At 55.3% G+C, this 17971-nt stretch overlaps 7 protein-coding genes across 7 annotated transcripts; 4 read left to right on the top strand and 3 right to left on the bottom strand.

Annotated features, from left to right (window-relative positions):
• Window positions 1–57: 57 nt before the first annotated feature.
• Window positions 58–2041, bottom strand: JCM15063_000360 (WD40 repeat domain-containing protein; the record flags this gene model as incomplete). Its single annotated transcript, XM_076676478.1, has 10 exons — window positions 58–180; window positions 254–321; window positions 395–627; window positions 708–887; window positions 958–1037; window positions 1109–1225; window positions 1286–1517; window positions 1587–1626; window positions 1693–1850; window positions 1926–2041. The coding sequence occupies 10 exons, from the start codon at window positions 2039–2041 to the stop codon at window positions 58–60; spliced, it is 1347 nt and encodes a 448-aa protein (XP_076536459.1).
• A 1330-nt stretch (window positions 2042–3371) lies between these two features.
• On the top strand, window positions 3372–4839 carry ERG3 (C-5 sterol desaturase; the record flags this gene model as incomplete). Its single annotated transcript, XM_076676477.1, has 4 exons — window positions 3372–3993; window positions 4061–4206; window positions 4275–4340; window positions 4411–4839. 4 exons carry the CDS (start codon window positions 3372–3374, stop codon window positions 4837–4839), a joined length of 1263 nt encoding a protein of 420 aa, XP_076536458.1.
• Window positions 4840–5614: 775 nt separating this feature from the next.
• JCM15063_000358 (uncharacterized protein) lies at window positions 5615–9797 on the bottom strand (the record flags this gene model as incomplete). Its single annotated transcript, XM_076676476.1, has 19 exons — window positions 5615–5635; window positions 5700–5734; window positions 5802–5903; window positions 5984–6026; window positions 6104–6214; window positions 6302–6361; window positions 6419–6495; window positions 6823–6924; window positions 7002–7620; window positions 7754–7871; window positions 7947–8036; window positions 8115–8185; window positions 8249–8294; window positions 8378–8493; window positions 8561–8892; window positions 8959–9228; window positions 9289–9462; window positions 9524–9538; window positions 9623–9797. The coding sequence occupies 19 exons, from the start codon at window positions 9795–9797 to the stop codon at window positions 5615–5617; spliced, it is 2577 nt and encodes an 858-aa protein (XP_076536457.1).
• A 408-nt stretch (window positions 9798–10205) lies between these two features.
• On the top strand, window positions 10206–11838 carry JCM15063_000357 (uncharacterized protein; the record flags this gene model as incomplete). Its single annotated transcript, XM_076676475.1, has 6 exons — window positions 10206–10286; window positions 10354–10476; window positions 10530–10820; window positions 10887–11191; window positions 11271–11736; window positions 11803–11838. The coding sequence occupies 6 exons, from the start codon at window positions 10206–10208 to the stop codon at window positions 11836–11838; spliced, it is 1302 nt and encodes a 433-aa protein (XP_076536456.1).
• Window positions 11839–11888: 50 nt separating this feature from the next.
• On the bottom strand, window positions 11889–12988 carry JCM15063_000356 (uncharacterized protein; the record flags this gene model as incomplete). The annotated part of the gene is made up of 3 exons (XM_076676474.1): window positions 11889–12333; window positions 12443–12792; window positions 12872–12988. The coding sequence occupies 3 exons, from the start codon at window positions 12986–12988 to the stop codon at window positions 11889–11891; spliced, it is 912 nt and encodes a 303-aa protein (XP_076536455.1).
• A 386-nt stretch (window positions 12989–13374) lies between these two features.
• On the top strand, window positions 13375–13985 carry JCM15063_000355 (uncharacterized protein; the record flags this gene model as incomplete). The annotated part of the gene is made up of 4 exons (XM_076676473.1): window positions 13375–13565; window positions 13626–13735; window positions 13802–13857; window positions 13923–13985. 4 exons carry the CDS (start codon window positions 13375–13377, stop codon window positions 13983–13985), a joined length of 420 nt encoding a protein of 139 aa, XP_076536454.1.
• An 868-nt stretch (window positions 13986–14853) lies between these two features.
• On the top strand, window positions 14854–17936 carry DDL1 (putative carboxylic ester hydrolase; the record flags this gene model as incomplete). The annotated part of the gene is made up of 5 exons (XM_076676472.1): window positions 14854–15922; window positions 15995–16791; window positions 16851–17252; window positions 17317–17693; window positions 17786–17936. 5 exons carry the CDS (start codon window positions 14854–14856, stop codon window positions 17934–17936), a joined length of 2796 nt encoding a protein of 931 aa, XP_076536453.1.
• Between the last annotated feature and the right edge of the window lie 35 nt (window positions 17937–17971).

The following is a 17971-nucleotide window of genomic DNA, read 5'->3' as shown; positions in this document are numbered from 1 at the left end:
CTCTCCAAGCCTTGAAGGGTCACAGATCTTTCTGACTATCCGGTTCATTACTGCTTTTTACGCTACTTCTCCGTAGATCTTGATCGTCTTGTCTGCTCCACCCGTGATCAACCTCGAACCAGTCTGGTCGAACGTCGAACAGAAGATGCCTGCTTCGGCGTCGAGAGAGCCCGGTTGAGGCTGCAAGAATCCCAGATCGATCCCACGTCAGTCACTGGGAGAGCCGAACAGAGCACAAAACGAGACCGCTTACAGTATCTTGGTGAGTTTGGAACGGAAGTCCCGATTTGTAGTCCCAGAAGGTCATCGAACCGTTGTCGGCTATGGGCAGCAGGTACTCTTAGTCAGTCTCCACCTTACACCTCTCCCAACTGCAGACATGGATCAAACGCACCACCAGAGAAGAGAACTCCATCCGGGTTGACCGAGATCGTGTTGATGATTGCATCGTGTCCGCTGAAGTTGTGCACAAACGTTCCCTGAGGACACGCCCACTTCTTGATGTTGTTGCCTCCAGAACTCGCCGACGCGAATGAGTATTCGGTCGGGTGCACCGCGAGCGATCGAACCGACTTGTGGTGGTGCGTAAGCGTCGTCATCGTCTTGCCCGCCGCGAGATCCCATAACCTGTGAGCGAACCCCAAGACGAGACATGTCAGGCACAGGGACGTACTGTAGCGGGATCGGCGAGAGATGGGATTTCTTACCGGACAGTCGAATCCATACTGGCCGTGATCACTTGAGGATCACTCTCTTGCGTTTTGACATCGGCGATCGTTGCCGTGTGACCCGTCAGGACGTGCACTTGAGCCTTCGTCCGCATGTCCCACACACGAGCCGAAGCGTCTCGTCCGGCAGTGACGAGCACGTCGAGCGTTGGGTGCAATCTGATGACAATGAGACTCCGGTTAGATCTCGACAAGCCGCAGGAACGATACATGTGGAGAAGAAGCTCACGATAGAGAGTAGACACCCGAGAGATGTCCGTGGTAGTGGCGGATAACTTTGTTCGTTTCGAGATCCCAACATTTCACCATCTGATTCGCGAAATGAGCAGATGTCAATCGCACACACGCGAGGAGTGGAGTCAGATGTCCTGTGCGCTCACCTTGTCTTCCGCACACGAGAACAGGTAAGGATGCCGGGACGAGACGGCGAGACCGCGCACGGTCGAAATGTGACCCGTGAGCGAGATCTTGAGCTCTCCTGAAGCCAAATCCCAAATCTGCAGCAGCGGATCACGTCAGCCGTCACCCTTCCCGTTGAGAGGTCAAGCGGGACTCGCCTTGATGACACGATCTCCCGCACCGGTTGCGAACCACTTGTTCCCAGGTTCGACAGCGACACTGCGGACCCAGCCCAAGTGCCCCGAGATGACACGCATGAGTTTCCATTGCGCGTGGTAGTCGGGTTTGACTTGACGAGCTTCTCTCCGTCGGATGAGCGATTGCGAGAGCAGGGTAGGCTGCGCGTGCGAGACGGGGGTCGCTCCATTTGTTGTCGTCAACGCTTGCGACCTGGCGACCGTTCAAATGTGATAAGCTTCTGCGTTCACGCGCCTTGTATAGCACAGTGCTGTCACTCACGAAAGGTTCTCGACTGCCTGTCCCATGGCGGATTGAGGGCCTGGTAACAAAGACTTCAAGGTCAACACGAGCCGAGTGTGCGACGGGTGGAGGCAAGGCGACTCACCCTCGATAAGCTTGCGCTGAGGACCCGAACTTGCAGGTGCAGGTGCGTTCGGTCTGGCAGGTCCGGCTCCGCCTTTCTGCTGCGCGAGGAGTGCGGCGGGGAGGACTTTGGCATTGCGGTACTCGGCCTCAATCTTGCTCGACAGCCGAGCTTTTGTGCTGTGGGTTGACGGTCAGAAGACGACGATATAAGTATCACCCTGGCTGTATCAGCCGAAGGGGATCGGGGCTGACCTGGGAAGAGACGCATCGTCGGTCGTGGTGAAAGCCTGCTCTGCCGAGAAGAGCGAATGGGCGCGCTTGGCCGATCTCCGGACAAGGTGATCGATCGGTGGCAACGAATCAGTCATCTCTGCAGCGGCGCGAAAGGTGGAGACAGGTTGACGGACGAGATCAGTACGCGCGATGTTTCTCATTCTCTCTCTCTCTCTCTCTCTCACCTCGTGTACAGGTGTCTCTCAGGAAGGCCTGATCGAGCTCGACGGTTTGATCACATGCGTGCGCTTCCCCGAGCACGCTGAAATCGACCTGTAGAACTTCTCGCGACTCGCTTCCTACGTATCAACACTCCATCACTCGTCCGACGCGCAACAGTCGAATCGTTCCACCAGACAGGATCACCTGTGTCTCGGGATGCGAGGAGATGGAGCCAAGGCCAAGCGAACTGCTGTACTGTAGCCAACTGCCAATGACCTGTACCCGCCGTTCGCGCCTGCGCCCAAGCTAAGCCCATGCAATCACGTGATGGCTCGCTCGCTGGTTCGCTGGCCCGCGAGAGCGATTTTGACAATCACGTGAGAAACGAGCAAGGCCATCGTCAAGTTCGAGTTCGAGGTTACATGCAGAACCGTGCACGAGTCCTTTCGGTCGCCTGGATTTGATCGGCTCACTCCTCGGCTGGCTATCTACCGAGACTGCTGACCAAGGCCCTCGGTCTTCGATACGCCGAACGTCCTTCCAGAGCCTTCTAGCGGCTCACACGAGAGACCGACGAGAAACGCGAGCAAGCGCAGCGACAAATCAACAGCTGCTAGGACAACATGCCCGTGACGTACAACACGCTCGACGTGCAGCAGTACGTTATTCTGTAGTATGACATGTCTGGGAGAGAAGTCGTGCGAGAGTTTTGTGGGTTCGGCGAGTGTGCCGAAAAATTTCTGTGAAGTCGAACCACCCCGGGTTGTGAGCGCCGTGTCTTACGCCGCATCACTCGACTCTCACTCGCTCCTTCTGTCTCTTTCGCGCCCGCCTTTGGCTCAGTCAGCTCCTACAGCACCTTTCCACGCCCCCGACTCTTACGCGTATAGACTCGACTCGCCGCGCATTTGTGCTCGAACAAAACACCGACTTCTCGCCTATTACCTTTGCCACCGAGACTCTCTCATCCGAGGTACGTTCATGACCGCGATAGCGAGCATCGCAGCTTTCGGCGGAGCTCAGATGCTGGATCGAGTTTGAAGAGCTCTTGGGCGTGAGCGTCGGGCGTGCCAGGGCGCAGTCGCTCAACGCGACTTGGCTTCTCGCGTCGGATCCTCCGGCTGTACGCCGGATGGGAAGCGCAGGTTGCAGCAATTCCCGTCGTAGATATCGTTACAGCCTGATGGGTAGTCCGAGAGCAGGCGAGCTGATCCAGGTGGACGTGTCTCGTGCAGGTCGCTTTTCGCTCAACCCGCGTTCGGCATGGACATCCCGCTTCACTACTTCGACGAGTATGTCGGCGACCGCCTCTACGCCGCTCTTGATAATCCCTTCTCTCGATATGCATCCGCTACCGCCACCTCCAAGCTGTCGGAGCTCGACACCTCGTCGCCCGCAGCCGCCCTCTCCTCGCTCGCGTCCTATCTCGGCACCCTCCCGGCCCTCTCTTCGCTCGGACGCGATCATGTCGTGCGGCAGTCCATCTCGCTGTATGGGATCACGTACATCGGCATTCTCCTACTCTACTTCTCGGTCGCGACCATGTCGTACTACCTCATCTTCGACCACCGCATGAAGCTGCACCCACGGTACCTCAAGGATCAAGTTAGAAAAGAGATTTACTACTCGCTCGAGGCGTTCCCCGTGCTCGACCTCTTGACGCTTCCGTGGTTCGTCGGGGACGTGCGCGGTCACTCGATGCTGTACGACACGATTGAGGAGGGTCCGTTTGGCAAGCAAGGCGGAGTCATGCCTTGGCTTTACATGGCTGCCAGCGCCGCGTTCTTCCTGTGGTTTACCGATTTCGCCATTTACTGGGTCCACCGATGGCTGCATATTCCGTTCCTCTACAAGCGGCTGCACAAACCTCACCACAAGTGGATCAGTGCGTCTAATCCGAAATCTGGACTGTTACAAGCGTCATTGTACTTACCTCTCAAACTCGTATCCAGTCCCGACGCCTTTCGCTTCTCACGCGTTCCACCCCGTCGACGGCTACCTGCAGTCCGTTCCGTATCACATGGCGTGCTACATGTTTCCCATTCACAAGTACATGTTCATCGGGCTCTTCTCGTTTGTCAACTTTTGGTCAATCTTTGTAAGTTTCCCTCGCCTTCGATTCCTCTCCCGAAGATCCGCTAACGGCATCCTCTGCTTGCGCGTCAGATCCACGATTCCGATATGCTGTGCGGTCACCCTCTCGAGCACTACATCAACGGGCCCGCTCACCACGTGAGTAACTGTCCCTTCTCAGGCAAATTAGCGGTCCGCGAACTGACAGTACACCCTGGTTCTGTCGTAGACGCTCCACCACATCTACTTCACCTGCAACTACGGCCAGTACTTTACCTGGGCCGACAAGTACTTCTCGTCGTTCCGCAAACCGGCCAAGGGCGACGATCCTCTCATTGCCGTACTCGCCCAGATCGAGAGGAAGAAGATCCTCGACGCGGTCGAAGCGGCCGAAAAGCAAGCAGGACTCGTGCTCAAGAACGAAGTGGGGGACAAGATCTCGCAAGACGATGTCGTGACCGAAGTCGTGCAGGTGCTCGAACCGCCAAGGATGGAGAGGAGTCAATCTGCGAGCGATTCCGGAATTGGAAGTGAACCCGATTCTGAATCGGGGGAGGACGAGGACAAGGTTGCGAGGAAAGAGAAGAACATCAAGGCTGCGAGCACGACGGCTCCTCCTCGACCACCAAGAAGGGAAGGACTTCGATCGCGCAAGTGATCAAGTGCCCGCCTCTCTCTCGCTCTCGACGATACGACCTCCATTAGACAGTCATAGAACCGACACACTTCCTCTCCCATCTCCAATCTAATGATCACCCACCGCCTTATTCCCCCCCATGTTCATTCCTCGTTCTTGTCCTCTTTAGTCATTCTTTTTTCGATTTTCTTTCCCCTCATCTTGCCCCCTCGCGAGTTCTGCGAAATCCGCTCCTTCAACGCCTTTCGTTTGTCTCTTTGCTCGGTTCGAGGACCACTTGGCTTCCTCTCTTTTTTTCGGTGTTCTATCACTTGTCATCAATGTCAGTGTAAATCTTGAACTCATCAACCTGTGAGACTTTTGAACGCTTTGATCGCTATTCGCGTTTGCTTGTTTCTTATGATGCTTTCACCCTCTTGTAAGACCCTGTGGCCAGGATTGAGAGAGGAGCGACAGTCTCGGTTGCTGGACAAAAGCGGGGGGTCCCGAGCCCGCATAGCAAGGTCTATCTTTCCAACAATGTCTTGCCAGTGGAGATTATCGCACATGCCACTGGTCACCTCCTTCTCACCAGGCTGTCTGTGAATTAACCTGGAGGTTTTTAGAATGGTACTGAACTAGATTTCACATTTAGATGTGCGAGAGGGAGCGAGGACGTCTGGACGCATTGAGCGAGGACGTCTGGAGATCGCATTGAGCGAGGACGTCTGGAGATCGCATTGGACGATCACCGACTGTCGGAATGGGTATGCGGAAACGAGAACCAAGACGATGAGAATACAAGACAAGTCGGAATCTAGAGCTTCGCTTGAGCTCCCTGTACATCCAAAAAGAACAGTCAGCTACAATCGCTGTAATGGTGAGTCAACGATTGAGCTCACCTTGAGGACCGTGTCGAGCTTGGTGGCGAGCATGACTATAGATCGAATTGCCCTCAAGTCAGTCGGAAAAACCCACATCTAAAGGCTCGGAAGGAAACTTACTGTTTCCCTTGACCTTCAACTTGCCGCTCATGAATGCTTTCTGACCATTGATCTTTCCATTCTTCAAGTCTTCGAACGTTTGATCCGCTAGCGAGATTGTAACTGGCGTCACGACGAGACATTCGAGGAGAAGAGGTCAGCTCGAAAACGGGGCAAACGGAGTTTTTGCAGCCGAGTCTCACCATCCGCTTTCGGCTTTGCATTGCCCTTGTACACTTTGGGGTCCTGTTGATATCGAACCGAGACAGGTCAGTTACAGATGGATCAAAGGTCCGAAATTAAGGCAGCCAAAGTCGCCGCACCTTCTTGAGGTCGATGGTCCAGATGGCTTCCTTGCCCTCCTTGTTCTTGAGACGCATCTCAAAGATTCCGTTGACTTTCTTGACATTTTCTTTCTTCTCCTTCTCGTCCATCTAGAAGAGTTCGAGTTCGGCAAGTGACGAGTGGGGCAGCGCGATGATGCATTTCGGTGTCAGTCTCGATCCAAACAAGCGACATACGAAGATCTGCACAAGAGCGAGACTGACCTTGTCGATACCTTCGGCGATTTGGTCAAAGACCTGTCAACGCGAGAGAGAGAGGGGGCATGGTCAGCTGCGAACAAGGTGCGCGCACACCGAGGGCGAACCTCGGACGAGTAGCAAGACTGACCGCAGAGGCGGGGAAGGCGGAATCGGCGAGAGGCATGGTGTAGCTGTGAAACGTTGAGGTTGTTTGACGAAAGTGTCGAGAGACGAAGAGAGTAAAGACTCGGGAAGGGAGCGGAGGATCCAATGCGTTCATGCGTGAATTTCAAACATCGCCGGTCGACGTTGCCGGAACTCTCCTTGACCCGGCAGTCGGGTACCCTTGACAAGCGCTCTCGTGACTCTTGGGCTTTACACATGTCAGGAAAAATATGAGATTTGCGAGAGGTTATCGAAATGCATAAAAAGGGTATGGTCAAAGTCGGTATACGTGAGGAGTGTTGCTAAGGGGTGTCATGGGTCGTGCTATTTCTTGTGTTTGCCTCTAGACGAACAAGTAACTGCGTTGCTGCCCGCGAATATCGACGAACTGAACGAGGTCTTGACCGGAGCGCTGGGCTTTTTGTGCTTCTTTTTGGCATGTTTACCTGCCGCGTCTGCACACACCGTCGCATGAGCATTGGTCAGCTTGTCACGCTACCGTACACAACGCTTCCGAGCTCGAGCAGCTTACCCAGACAGGTATTGACGTGGCTCGTGAAGGCAATCTCGCTCCCCCGTAGTTCACGGGCGCAGATTGGACATTGCCTAACCTCGCCCTGCTGTGGTGGGGGACTGGCCTTTGGTCTCTTGTCGACTCCGGTCGGCTTGTTGTCATCAAAGGCACTGCTGCCTGCTTTACGTTTCGTTGTCCACGTCGAGGCGTGATCGGTGCTGGTTCCCGGTTGTTCGTCGTCGGAAGAGTCTTGGAGAATCAACTCCTCTACCCCGTCGCGAACCTCCATTCTGATCAGGGTCCTGTCAGAGTCTGCTGGCTCTTGTCGATCATCCAGTCCTTCGTTGATGATCCATTCCTCATCCGGACATTGCCATCTCGCGCTCGGCAAGGGTCTCGCATCTTCCTGCTCCTGCGCATCCATCTCCGCAAGGGCAGCGAGACCATCGTCTTCGGGCACCGCCAACGCATCCCTCGCCATCTTCTCCAGCTTGCTCTGCATGGACGAGTTGATCCCCTGCTCGTCTTGTTCGGATTCGGTGTCGTCGTCCCAGGCGTCACGTTCGAGTTCCGAATCGTCGTCGCTCGAGTCTACTTCCTTCGCCTTGCCCTTGTCGGTTTCATTGCGCTGAATAAACTGCAGTCACCAAGCTGATTGCGCGTCAGTTCAGATTACCGATTGAACCTGGTGCACCGGAAAATGGGTAAAAACTTGCGCCATGCAGGTTGTTCTTCTTCTGTTCTTCCCGCTCATCCCGCAAGTTCGACACCCTCAGCCCCAGCAATCTCGCATTGAGCATGAATGCCTTGCCGCCTTTAACCTTTTCGCCCCTCGTGATCGCCGCCTTGCGATCGTCCATCTCCTTGTGAAGTAGTTGCAAGCCGTAACTGCGAAAACAGAACAAGTGTCAATCGAGAACGGATTCGAGTCGCACTCCCACGAAGCTGAAGCACAATGCTCACCGGTGAATGTCTTTAAACGATTTGATCCAGATCCCTCGCCCGGGCGTAAACGCTCTCGTCACGGTCTCGTAGTTGGCATGTTTGATTTTGCTAGCTCCGTACGAGGAGAATTTGTCAGAAGCTGGCTCCGAGCGAAACAATTCGGTCAAAACCGGGCACGGAACTCACAGGGTGATCGTTCGCCCGGCGAACTCGGCTCGGTTGAGGTCCTTGGCCAAACTTTTAGCGATCCTTCTCAGCTAGAGCGCGACATGGCTGTCAGTTCTCGACCTCGCGCAGAAAGGTCCAACTGCTGTACTAACCGTCTCTTCGAGTTCGGCAGTTTTGTCGGTATTGCGGAACGTTTTTCTTGAGCGAGCAAGCAAGCGAATTCGTCGAGCTGCTTCAGTGTTGATTGAGAGCCGGGAAAAGATAGACACGGCGAGACTCACTCGACCCCATATGTCTTGCGGTCTCCCCGTTTTGCTCGCTGTACAGTGGTAGCTCCGAGTCCAAGGTACAGTGATAGGAGCCATTTGAACGTTGCAGATTGCCCGAGATGGTTCCGCTGTCGAGAAGGTGAACTTGTCAAGTAACGTCAGCGGTTTTGGCGAGAGAGCGACTATCAAACTTACGACGAGGTAGAGGTCGGCTCGACGGGTGTACAGGTCTCCAACGCTCTCAAAGCCGATCGCGTTGAGAAGCGATTCAGTGACTCTGCCGATACCAAAACACCGTCGTAACCTGACATTCTTCATGAATTCCATGCACGCTTCTCTGGTTGGGTCGATCACGAATTGGCCGTTCGGCTTGTTCACATCGGCACAGATCTTGGACAGAGCTTTGTTTGGGGACACCCCAGCTGACACGGTGAGCCCCGTCGTTTCAAACACTTCTTGCCGCAGGCGAGAGATGGCTTCGGACGGCGTGACGGCGTTGTTCTTGCAATAGTCGGTCAAGTCGACATCTGAAGATTGGAGGCACAAGGAGTCAGGAGAGCTGTCCGATTTATGGCACGATGCGCTGCGCTCACATGCTTCGTCGAGGGATGCAGGCGATATTGGCCCATATTTCGAATAAATGGCCATCATCTGCTTGCTCGCCTTGACGTACAGCTCAGGTTGCATCGAAACAACAGTCAACTCGGGACAGAGTTTCTTGGCGATGAAGAAGGGCATAGCCGAGCGCACGCCAAACTTGCGTGAGGCGTACGAGCTCGTCGTGAGAATTCCACCGCCAACGCCAAAGCAAGTTCCCTTGAGCTCGGGTTGTTCGAGCTCGTGGCATGCCGCGTAAAAAGCGTCTGCGCATCGAAAGATGAATCAATGGGCAGCGATGGAGGCAAGCGTATGAATCGACTTGCCCGCATCGATCAGAGCGATGACTCGCGAGAGGTCTCTCTTGTCCTCCATCTGCTCTAGCATGCGCTCCACCGTCTCGGCCTCGAGGCCTGTCGCGCTCAGCTTCTCCTCTGCGAGCTTTGCCCGGAGTCGTTCCCCTTTCGCTTCGACGTCTCGGTTCCTCCGCTCCTGGTCGTCTACGTTATCGTGTCGTGCGTCAGTTCAGACTCCTCGCAAGGTCGGACAAGCGGTACTGACTAAAGTATTTTGAGCCTAGCGAAGATGTTCAAACCGAGTGAGCGGTTTCGCGTCGGGTCTCCTGCTGCGTCTAAACGCGTTATCCTGAACGAGACCTACCTTTGCTTGAATCGTAGATGATCTTTTGCACCTCCTTGGGATCGCGTCCGCCTGCGAGTCCGGCCTTGAGGTCCGAGGGCCCCATCATACGGTTCAACATGGATGTTGACGGACCTCCCGCGGGCGGCGCGGCCATGACAGGCGCGGCTCGACCCGGTGGAATGATGTCCGCCATCCTCAAAGCGTCGGATGCAACAGGCTGAGGGCTGCCAGGCGTGATTGAGTGATTGTTGTCAAAATGCAGTGCAGATGCACTTTTGACATCTCGACCAACATTTTCGCCGAAAATCCTTGACCCTCTGGACCAAGGATATGGGATGCTCTGCAATACATTTACGGTGCTACGAGTCACAGCAAAATCGAGGCAATTTAAACGGAATTGGTCGTTCGCATTAATTATAATTCGCTCACGTCTCGCTTGCTCGGCACCCTATCGCTATCGACTTTTCCAGCACAGCAGACGAACAGACTGACGACTGACGAGGCGTAACTCCGACCGTAGAGGCTCGAGGAGGGGCGCAATCTGGGATCAAGCCCTGCTGGACCCCCACTCATCCCGGATTTAATCTGCAACTCGACTGCAATGGCCGGACTCGTGGCGAGAGTGTCCCTCAACCAGATCCTCGCGACGACGATCCTGCTCGCTGTCCATGGATCCCTCTTTGTAAGCTCGAACGGAACTTTGAGCGACTCGAAGCTGATGCGCAGACTGCTTTGCTTCCTACCTGCAGGGGTACTTTCTCACCGAGATCGGCATCTACTTTGTACGGTTCCGAAAGGATCGCGTTGGGTTCAGGATACTCGTGTACTGGCTCGCGACCGTTCAAATCGTGTACATGGCTATCAAAATAGGCGTGCGTCAAGCTCTCGTGTCTCCCCAGATCACGCCGTTCGCGCTTGTTGACAGGCCCGACCGCGACAGAACTTTGTCACAGTCATCAATCGCGTTCTGCACAACCTGGACCTCAACGGAAGCCGACTATTCCAGACATTCGCCCCGACCTTACTTACGACCCTCATGGAGGCGTCGGCCGAAGGGTTCTTCTGCTGGAGGCTGTGCGCCGTGTCCAATAAGGCGTGGATGAAGGCGATCGCGATCTTGCTGTGGGCGTTTAGCTTCGTTTCCCACATCACGTGGGTGTTGATGGTCGCCGTTGCGTATCAAGTCATGGAACGTGGTGTCCCCGACCCTCCGCGCGTGAGCTGCCGCCTCTCTATCTCGTGTCTAGTCGAGCCATCTACTCACAGCTTGATGTTTGGGTAGCTCCGTATTCTTCTTCTCATGTCCTTTTGGGGAACCGCGGTCGAGAACATGTTCGTATCTGGTTGCCTGATCTACGAGTTGACCATGTCCCGCGACCGTAAAGCGCTCAAGACGGGCACGAACGGCAGCATTTCGAAACTGGTCTCGCTTGCGATGAGGACATCAGCCGTCCTGATCGTGTTCGAGCTCCTCGTCGCGATCATCGTTTCAGTCAGGAATCAGCCGCCAGACGCGATCGATATCGAGACCAACTTTGCGACCGGGATCTACACTGTCTTGTCCGGACTCGTCGTCATGCACACGCTGTAAGTTTTCCAAAGCCTGCACTTGTCTGAGTCTCAAACTGCGAGACCTGATGCCGTTCTTGGTCACGCTGCATTGAAGCAACTATCGCACCAAGATTCGAAACCCATCCCCAAACTTTTCGAGCCCGGTCTTCTTTGCTCCAACCAAATCTTGCTCTTCCGGCACCGGCGCCTCGGGGCCGAGGACAAGTGACCCAAACAACTCGACGAAATCGCCGCTCGAACCCGTTGCGAGCTCTACCAACGCCGCAAACCTCGGAACATCGCTCTCGCGAAGTGTCCAGGAGGGCAACAAGGAAAATATCGAGCGTGAATCAGGCAGGACCGTTGGGAACAAATGGCTGCTCGAACGCACTCGCGAGCGACCTCGTAGTTCGGGCAGGAGGTCTCATCATCAGAGAGAAGCTTCCGAAGACGCGAACGCAGGTGGAATCACGGTGCAAACCATCAGTTGGATCACGGAAGAGAGAGTTGCTCAGGATGTGGCCACCGCCGACAGCCCTATCGCAGTCAATAGCGAGATGGTGGTTGAGCGTGTCAAGAGGGTGAGTCGAAGTGGCACAGTCTTCTCTGCTTCCAAAGCCGTCGTGCTGACCTATCTGTACTCTTAGGATCCCGCATCGCGAACGAGCTTCCTTCGTGCTTGAGCCTCGAGTGAGGGTGTATTGTTTTTTTTCCCTATGTAATACATGTAGCTCTATTCGTCTCGATCTTGTGTTGGTATCCTATCGTAGTTGTCACCGCCTTTGCCAGTATGCACCTTGTTGCCGTTGCCAATGTTGCCCATCTCCATCGTACTGAGGAACCGATCCTTCGGAACTCCCAAGGAAACCGTCCTACCGTGTCCTCCTCCACCTCTTCCTCCTCCTCCTCCTCCGACGTTTGGCAGAGGCTCGGTGGCTCCGAGATGAGGGGTAAGTTCCGAAACTTGGAACCCTTCGCGCATCTCGCGTTTGACACACATTTGTTCGGCCGTGACGATTTGGGCGATGGCCGACACGGTGAGCACAAACCAGTAGAACAGTGACGATGGGAACGAATGCGAGTAATAGGTCGTCAGGATCGTGTGGTTGAACAGCAACGTGCCAGAAAAGTCGAAGATGTGAGTTGGCCGTCGCACAAAGTGGTACAAATACAAGACACTGTAACATCCAAAGATATCCGCGAAGATTCAGTTCATATGATTTGCAGGCGGTTCGTACAGGGCGTTCCGGGTAAAAGAGAAAAAGAGAGAGAGAGAGAGATGCTTACTCAATCATCGATGTCACTATCCATGCGACCGCGACTGCCCATCCTCTCGTCGGATCCCACTCGACAATCCTGACGATTCCCCCTGCGAGATCTTCTTTGGTAATACTCGCGACTGCGGTTGGGAGGTACCCGTGCGCTGCGACCTCTACCCGCGCCAAACCCGGGGGCAGGATCGATGTTGCCGGAACGCCCGAAACGGTCCGACCGGTGAACGCGCGCCAATCCATTGCGAGCGAGATGGACGAGCTGCCACCTTCGTACGACAAGAGTTCGGGAGAAGCGAACACGGACAGGAGGAGCGGGAGGAGGAGAGCGAGGATCAGGTAGTGAATCGCTTGAAACGCGACAATCTGATCCAACAGAGGTCTCGCGAGGTCAGACTATGCTGTTCTCGGATCGACGAGGCAATAAAACGATAGCGAGACTGACCTGGGAGATGATCAGGACAGGATCCCACCCTTGAACCCGAAACTGATTCGGTGCGAGTGCTACCGAGACACTCGCATTCCGTCTCGCTGGTAGGGACAGACGAGCTGCCGGGGACATTGCACACGCCTGCTCGGAGCCGGTGCGAGATACAAGTTGAACGATCGCTTCTATAGGCCGAGTTCCGGGTGGGGGCCTCGTCTCTCACTACTTGAGAGATGTTTGGTAGCAGTTGCAGGCCACGAGATGGGAGGACGAGCAGTCGTGACGCCTTGAGTTGTGCCCCTGTCGCTCAAGGGCTGATCGGGACGGTGTGAGGCACCAAGCGGTTTCTACGGGGCGCGATGCCTCCTGGTGGTGTTGTTGGAGTCGCCTTCCCTTTCTCTGGAGTGTCCGCTGTGGCAAATCGTCGAGGCTTGGTAGCCTGCTGCAAGATGTCGAGGAAGCGATTCCGAAGCCGGCGCGCGAGGTTGTTTCGCTTCATCCAACGCTACAAACTGGTCGGAATGACTGCACTACCATCGCAAGTCGAGTTGAAAGACCTCTTAGCGCGGCAACAAGATTTACGAGCGCAACTCGACGCTCACTCGGACCTCGCCGCGAAACTCGATGGGGTCATCACCGCGAGAAAGCAGGGCAATGGACGGATGCAGCTTCCCGTTGAACTCGGTCCAGGATTCACGGCAGAGGGAGTCGTGTAAGTCGTGGTCGAATCGGCAGACTGCGAACCCTGGCTCAACCCAAGTGATCCTCGCAGAAACGATACAAGTCGGATCATCCTCGCTGCTGGCATTGAAGATCTCTGGCTCGATCTGCCAGTCGAACAAGCCCGTACGTTCGTCGAGAACCGGACCCGAATCATCAAAAGTACGTTTTCCCTGCTCCTCCGTGTCAACGTGATGTCATTTAACCCCACTGCCTCTGTCTCTGCAGAGCGCCTAGGTGGTCTCGAGCAGCCTATATCGCAGCTCAAGGAAGAATACGCGCTCGTAAGACGAAATCAATCGTCCTTGGATATGCGCGGGTGCACTGACCCTGAACGATTCATGCACAGGTTGCGAAAACACTCAGGGAGGCGTTTCAGCTGCCGGACGAGTCCGAGTCGACGTCCTCCTAGTATCGCTGCAGAGACGACCTTTCGGCCGCAATGTCCCGCGAATCTCGACACACATGCCGAAGGTGCCGCCCAGTCGCACTTGGAGGACAGACGGTTAGAGCGGGTGACCATTGATCATGATATCGCCCGTATCCCCTTGCGACAGCGCCTACGCCAGTATACCCCTATCCAAACGATACCCTATTCCTCAGAGGACCGCTCCTGGTCTGCCTGGCATGCAATCGCAAACGTCCATTCCGTAAACGCTGAAGCAACCTATTTCGGACACCGGACACTGTTGCAAACGTTCTGTATGACTGTCTGCGCGGTTCTGCCGTCTCTCTCGCCCCCGAGCGTGAATGGCTGCGGCGAGAAGTCGCCGTCTCGTCACGTGCTTCGACTGCCTCTCCTCAACGGGTGCTCAAGACGTGACCTTCCACTGCATAGACAAACGAGAGTGTTGGCGTTCTGAAGACAGGCAACCCGGCAAAGCATATACTTTCTGCATGAAAGTGGTCCCCCCTGTCGCAACTTTGGCGCTCGCTCGAGATTTAGCGGCATGCTCGTTTCGGTGTCGTCTCCCATCAAACCGCCAGTCTTGCATACCCGCAAATACGACACACCACCTGGAGAATAGGATCCGACCCTCAGTGTAGCTATCAGGACGGTGGATCACGTTCCTTGCGTCATCTGCGAAAGAAGTTGAGATTGAAACCGCAAGTCAGGTGAGCGAGGACCGACCTGAGCTTCGCCTACCAAGCTAGACCCTCGGCAGTCACTCTCAAGCTGGACTGAACGCTCCTGTCGACCCCGATCGCCGTGTCAGCAACGCGCTTCTCCCTTTGACATTTCGACGAAAGGACATTCTGCCAGCCCAGCGTTCACCGGCATGGAGAACATCGACTATTTCGCGTTCCAGCCCTTTGGAGCTCACAATGACGACACACCCAACTTTCAGAGCGATGCGTTGCCAACTCCGGCGGCTTTCGCGGGATACCTGAGTCCGTTTGACTCGCCCGTCGAGACATTCCCCGATCCTGCGACGCCGACACCCCGCAGATCATCGACCAAGGCAAACAGGCGAAAGAATTCGAAAGGCGCAGAGAAACTCGAGACGGAACAACCCCGGAAACTCCTCTCGCCTAGCGAACTTGTCTCCGTGCTCGACCAGGTGGATGGACCTCCACCTCCCCCTGCCACCCGATTCCTACATGGCGGTCAACCCCTGCACGACCTCGAAGCGCCATCGGTTACGCTGCCCAGCTCGGAGAAAGGCAAGGAGAAACCTGTTGCCAATTCAGAGTGGCGGGCATTCACAGACGAAGAGGAGAACAGACTGCAGCAAGGATGGGCAGAGACGAGAGATCTGCAAGAGCGGGGCAAGCTCGAACACGATTCTGGAGGGAGACCTCAGCGTGGCGCAGCAGGAAGGCTTGCCGAGAGTTCATCTCGGACCGCCGACGCAGATCCACCCCATCTTGTTCCGGTCGGCCTCGACAACCTCTTTACAGTCGATCTACAGTCATCTGTTCTGTATCCAGCGTTCTGGGTCGGCTCGAAAGTGCGCCTGATCCGATCCCACTGGTTCTACGCGCCTCCATCCGTTTCACCGACCGTGTCGGTGTTACACTCCCATCAACTCAAGCCCTACCCCGTTGACCCTTCTCTATCGTCTGCCCTGGATCGCGCGTACGCGTCTATTCGACCCTGGGACACCTCGTACGATGCCGAGCTCAAGTCTGCGCTGAAAGGAGGGTCGGACGCGCAGAGACGCCTATGCGTCCCCCTTGGACTTGCGAATGAATCGGGAGTCGACGCGTCGGCGGATCTGGGCATCGAAGTCATATTCGAATCGGACGAGCGGGGGCGAGTGTACTCGAAAGGGATGATTGGCAGCGTCTCGAAATCGTTCTGGTCTAGCGGCAAGGGTCTCGGTGGCGGTCAGGTCGTTCTGCGAGGTAGGCCGCATCTGTTCCACCTCACTGCTGTGTATATCTGAGCTGATGGCGGAACGAACTCGCATTCCAAAGGGTGGGATGCGTTCCGAAATTACCTCGACGAACAGGCAGAGAAGAAGAAGAAGAAGCCTGCGCAAGCCAAAGTGGCTTCTGCCGGGAGCGAATACACCGCTTCCGATACAGATTCTGATGTGAATCACTCCAAGCGAACGCCTATCAAGTCGCAGACGAAGCCTCGGTCAGACTCGAACGCTTCCCTGAACCGAAGCGAACAGACTTCGAGCGGTTTCTTTTCTTCGTTACGCAACCGCTTCGTCGGAACGGCGACTACGACGGATGGGAGCTCGACTGACGGTGAGACGGAGGGGAGAAAGTCGACTGACGGCGAACCAGTCGTCGTTCCTGATACTGCGCAGGAGCTCGAGGGCCCACGCAAGGAGGATGCTCCGATTACAGATGGGAAAGAAGCCCGAACCTCGATCGGCGAGGTCGAAGAGCTCGTGCTTGTCATTCATGGGATCGGTCAGCAACTTGCGGTACAGTACGAGTCGTTCAATTTCACCCTCGCGGTCAACCAGTTCCGGAGCGCATGCACGTCCCTCTCGACTTCGCCAACGTTGTCGCCGTTACTCCACGGGAAGCGCGCTCAGTTTATTCCGATCAACTGGAGGACTGACCTTGACCTGGGTCTCGAAGTCGATCAATCCGGAGACACCGAAGACGAGCACCTCGCAAATCACTTCTCGGTCAAGGATATCGAAATCCAAAATTCGGTCCCTTTCCTTCGTTCAATCGTGAGCGGACTAGTGCTCGACGTCCCTTTCTACCTATCACCTGCACACAAGGAGAAGATGGTCAAGGCAGTCGTGGTCAGTTCATTCCGTCTGTTAGCTTGAAGCTCTCCTGACATCTTGTCACGGGTGTGTAGCGGGAGGCAAATCGAGTGTACCGTCTCTTTTGCAAGCGGAACCCCAAATTCGGAGGCAAAGTCTCGATTATCGCACATTCGCTCGGATCGTGCATCGCGGCGGACATCCTCTCGAATCAACCCACAACGGTCGCCGATATCGACAAAGCGCAGCTCGATCAGAACCTCGCGTTCTGCTTCGATACCCGCACCCTTTTCCTCGTTGGAAGTCCTCTGGCATTCTTCATGCACCTTGGCAAAGGGCAGTTGATCGCCCGAGCAGGACGTGAGCGGACAAAGACGGTCAGCAAAGACATCGCGCTCGATCGAGCAGGTCGTTACGGCTGCATGGCGGTCGAGGCAGTGTACAACGTGTATCACGAAGCGGACCCCGTGGCGTTCGCTCTCAATCCCTGCGTCGATGTGAGCCCGCGATTGTTTTTCGTCCTACATCCTTGTAGACACTGACGCGTAGCTTCCGATACAGGTGCGCTACTCGAAGCTCATCAAGCCTGTGCCGATCCCGTCCTCGAATCAAACATTGCTGCAAAACCTGTCGTCGGCCTACTACCGGGTATCCAAGATTTTCGACTTTTCTTCGCTGTGGGGAACTTCAACCGCCGCTGCTTCATCCGCGAAACAGACGGGAACTCAGGCGAAGGAGCAGACCGAGGCACAACAGAAAGAACTCGAACAATCGAAACCGACACCTCGTCCGATCCGTCCTGGAGGCAAGCGCATGCCTTCGGAAATGCCAAAGTTCCGTATGGGTCAAGAAGAGTTCGAATGGGTTGGTAGGGCAGAGAGACGAATGAAAGCTCTCAATCCGTCGGGAACAGTTGACTACTTCTTGCCGGCCGAAGGGTGTGTTTTTTACTTTTCTCCTGCGGGTCCAGTCCAAAATCTCTTTTTTTCGCCCCGCTCGACACTAATAAGCGCCTTTCCGTCCGAGACAGAATCAACCAGTATCTCGACGCCTTGACCGCTCACCAAGACTATTGGGAAGACAAGCGGTTCTCAACTTTCATCCTCTCACAGTTGTTCGCATCCCAGGAGGAACTCGAGAAGGCGGTTCGAGACGAGCTTGGAGAGGTCGAGGAAGAATAACGTGGAGGACTTTGGGAGACTAATTGATTGCAGCT

Source organism: Sporobolomyces koalae, assembly GCF_050403365.1.
Source record: "Sporobolomyces koalae JCM15063 DNA, S_koalae_JCM15063T_v1_ctg4, whole genome shotgun sequence".
NCBI classification, from domain to species: domain Eukaryota; kingdom Fungi; phylum Basidiomycota; class Microbotryomycetes; order Sporidiobolales; family Sporidiobolaceae; genus Sporobolomyces; species Sporobolomyces koalae.
This window is presented reverse-complemented; position numbering and strand designations above follow the sequence as displayed.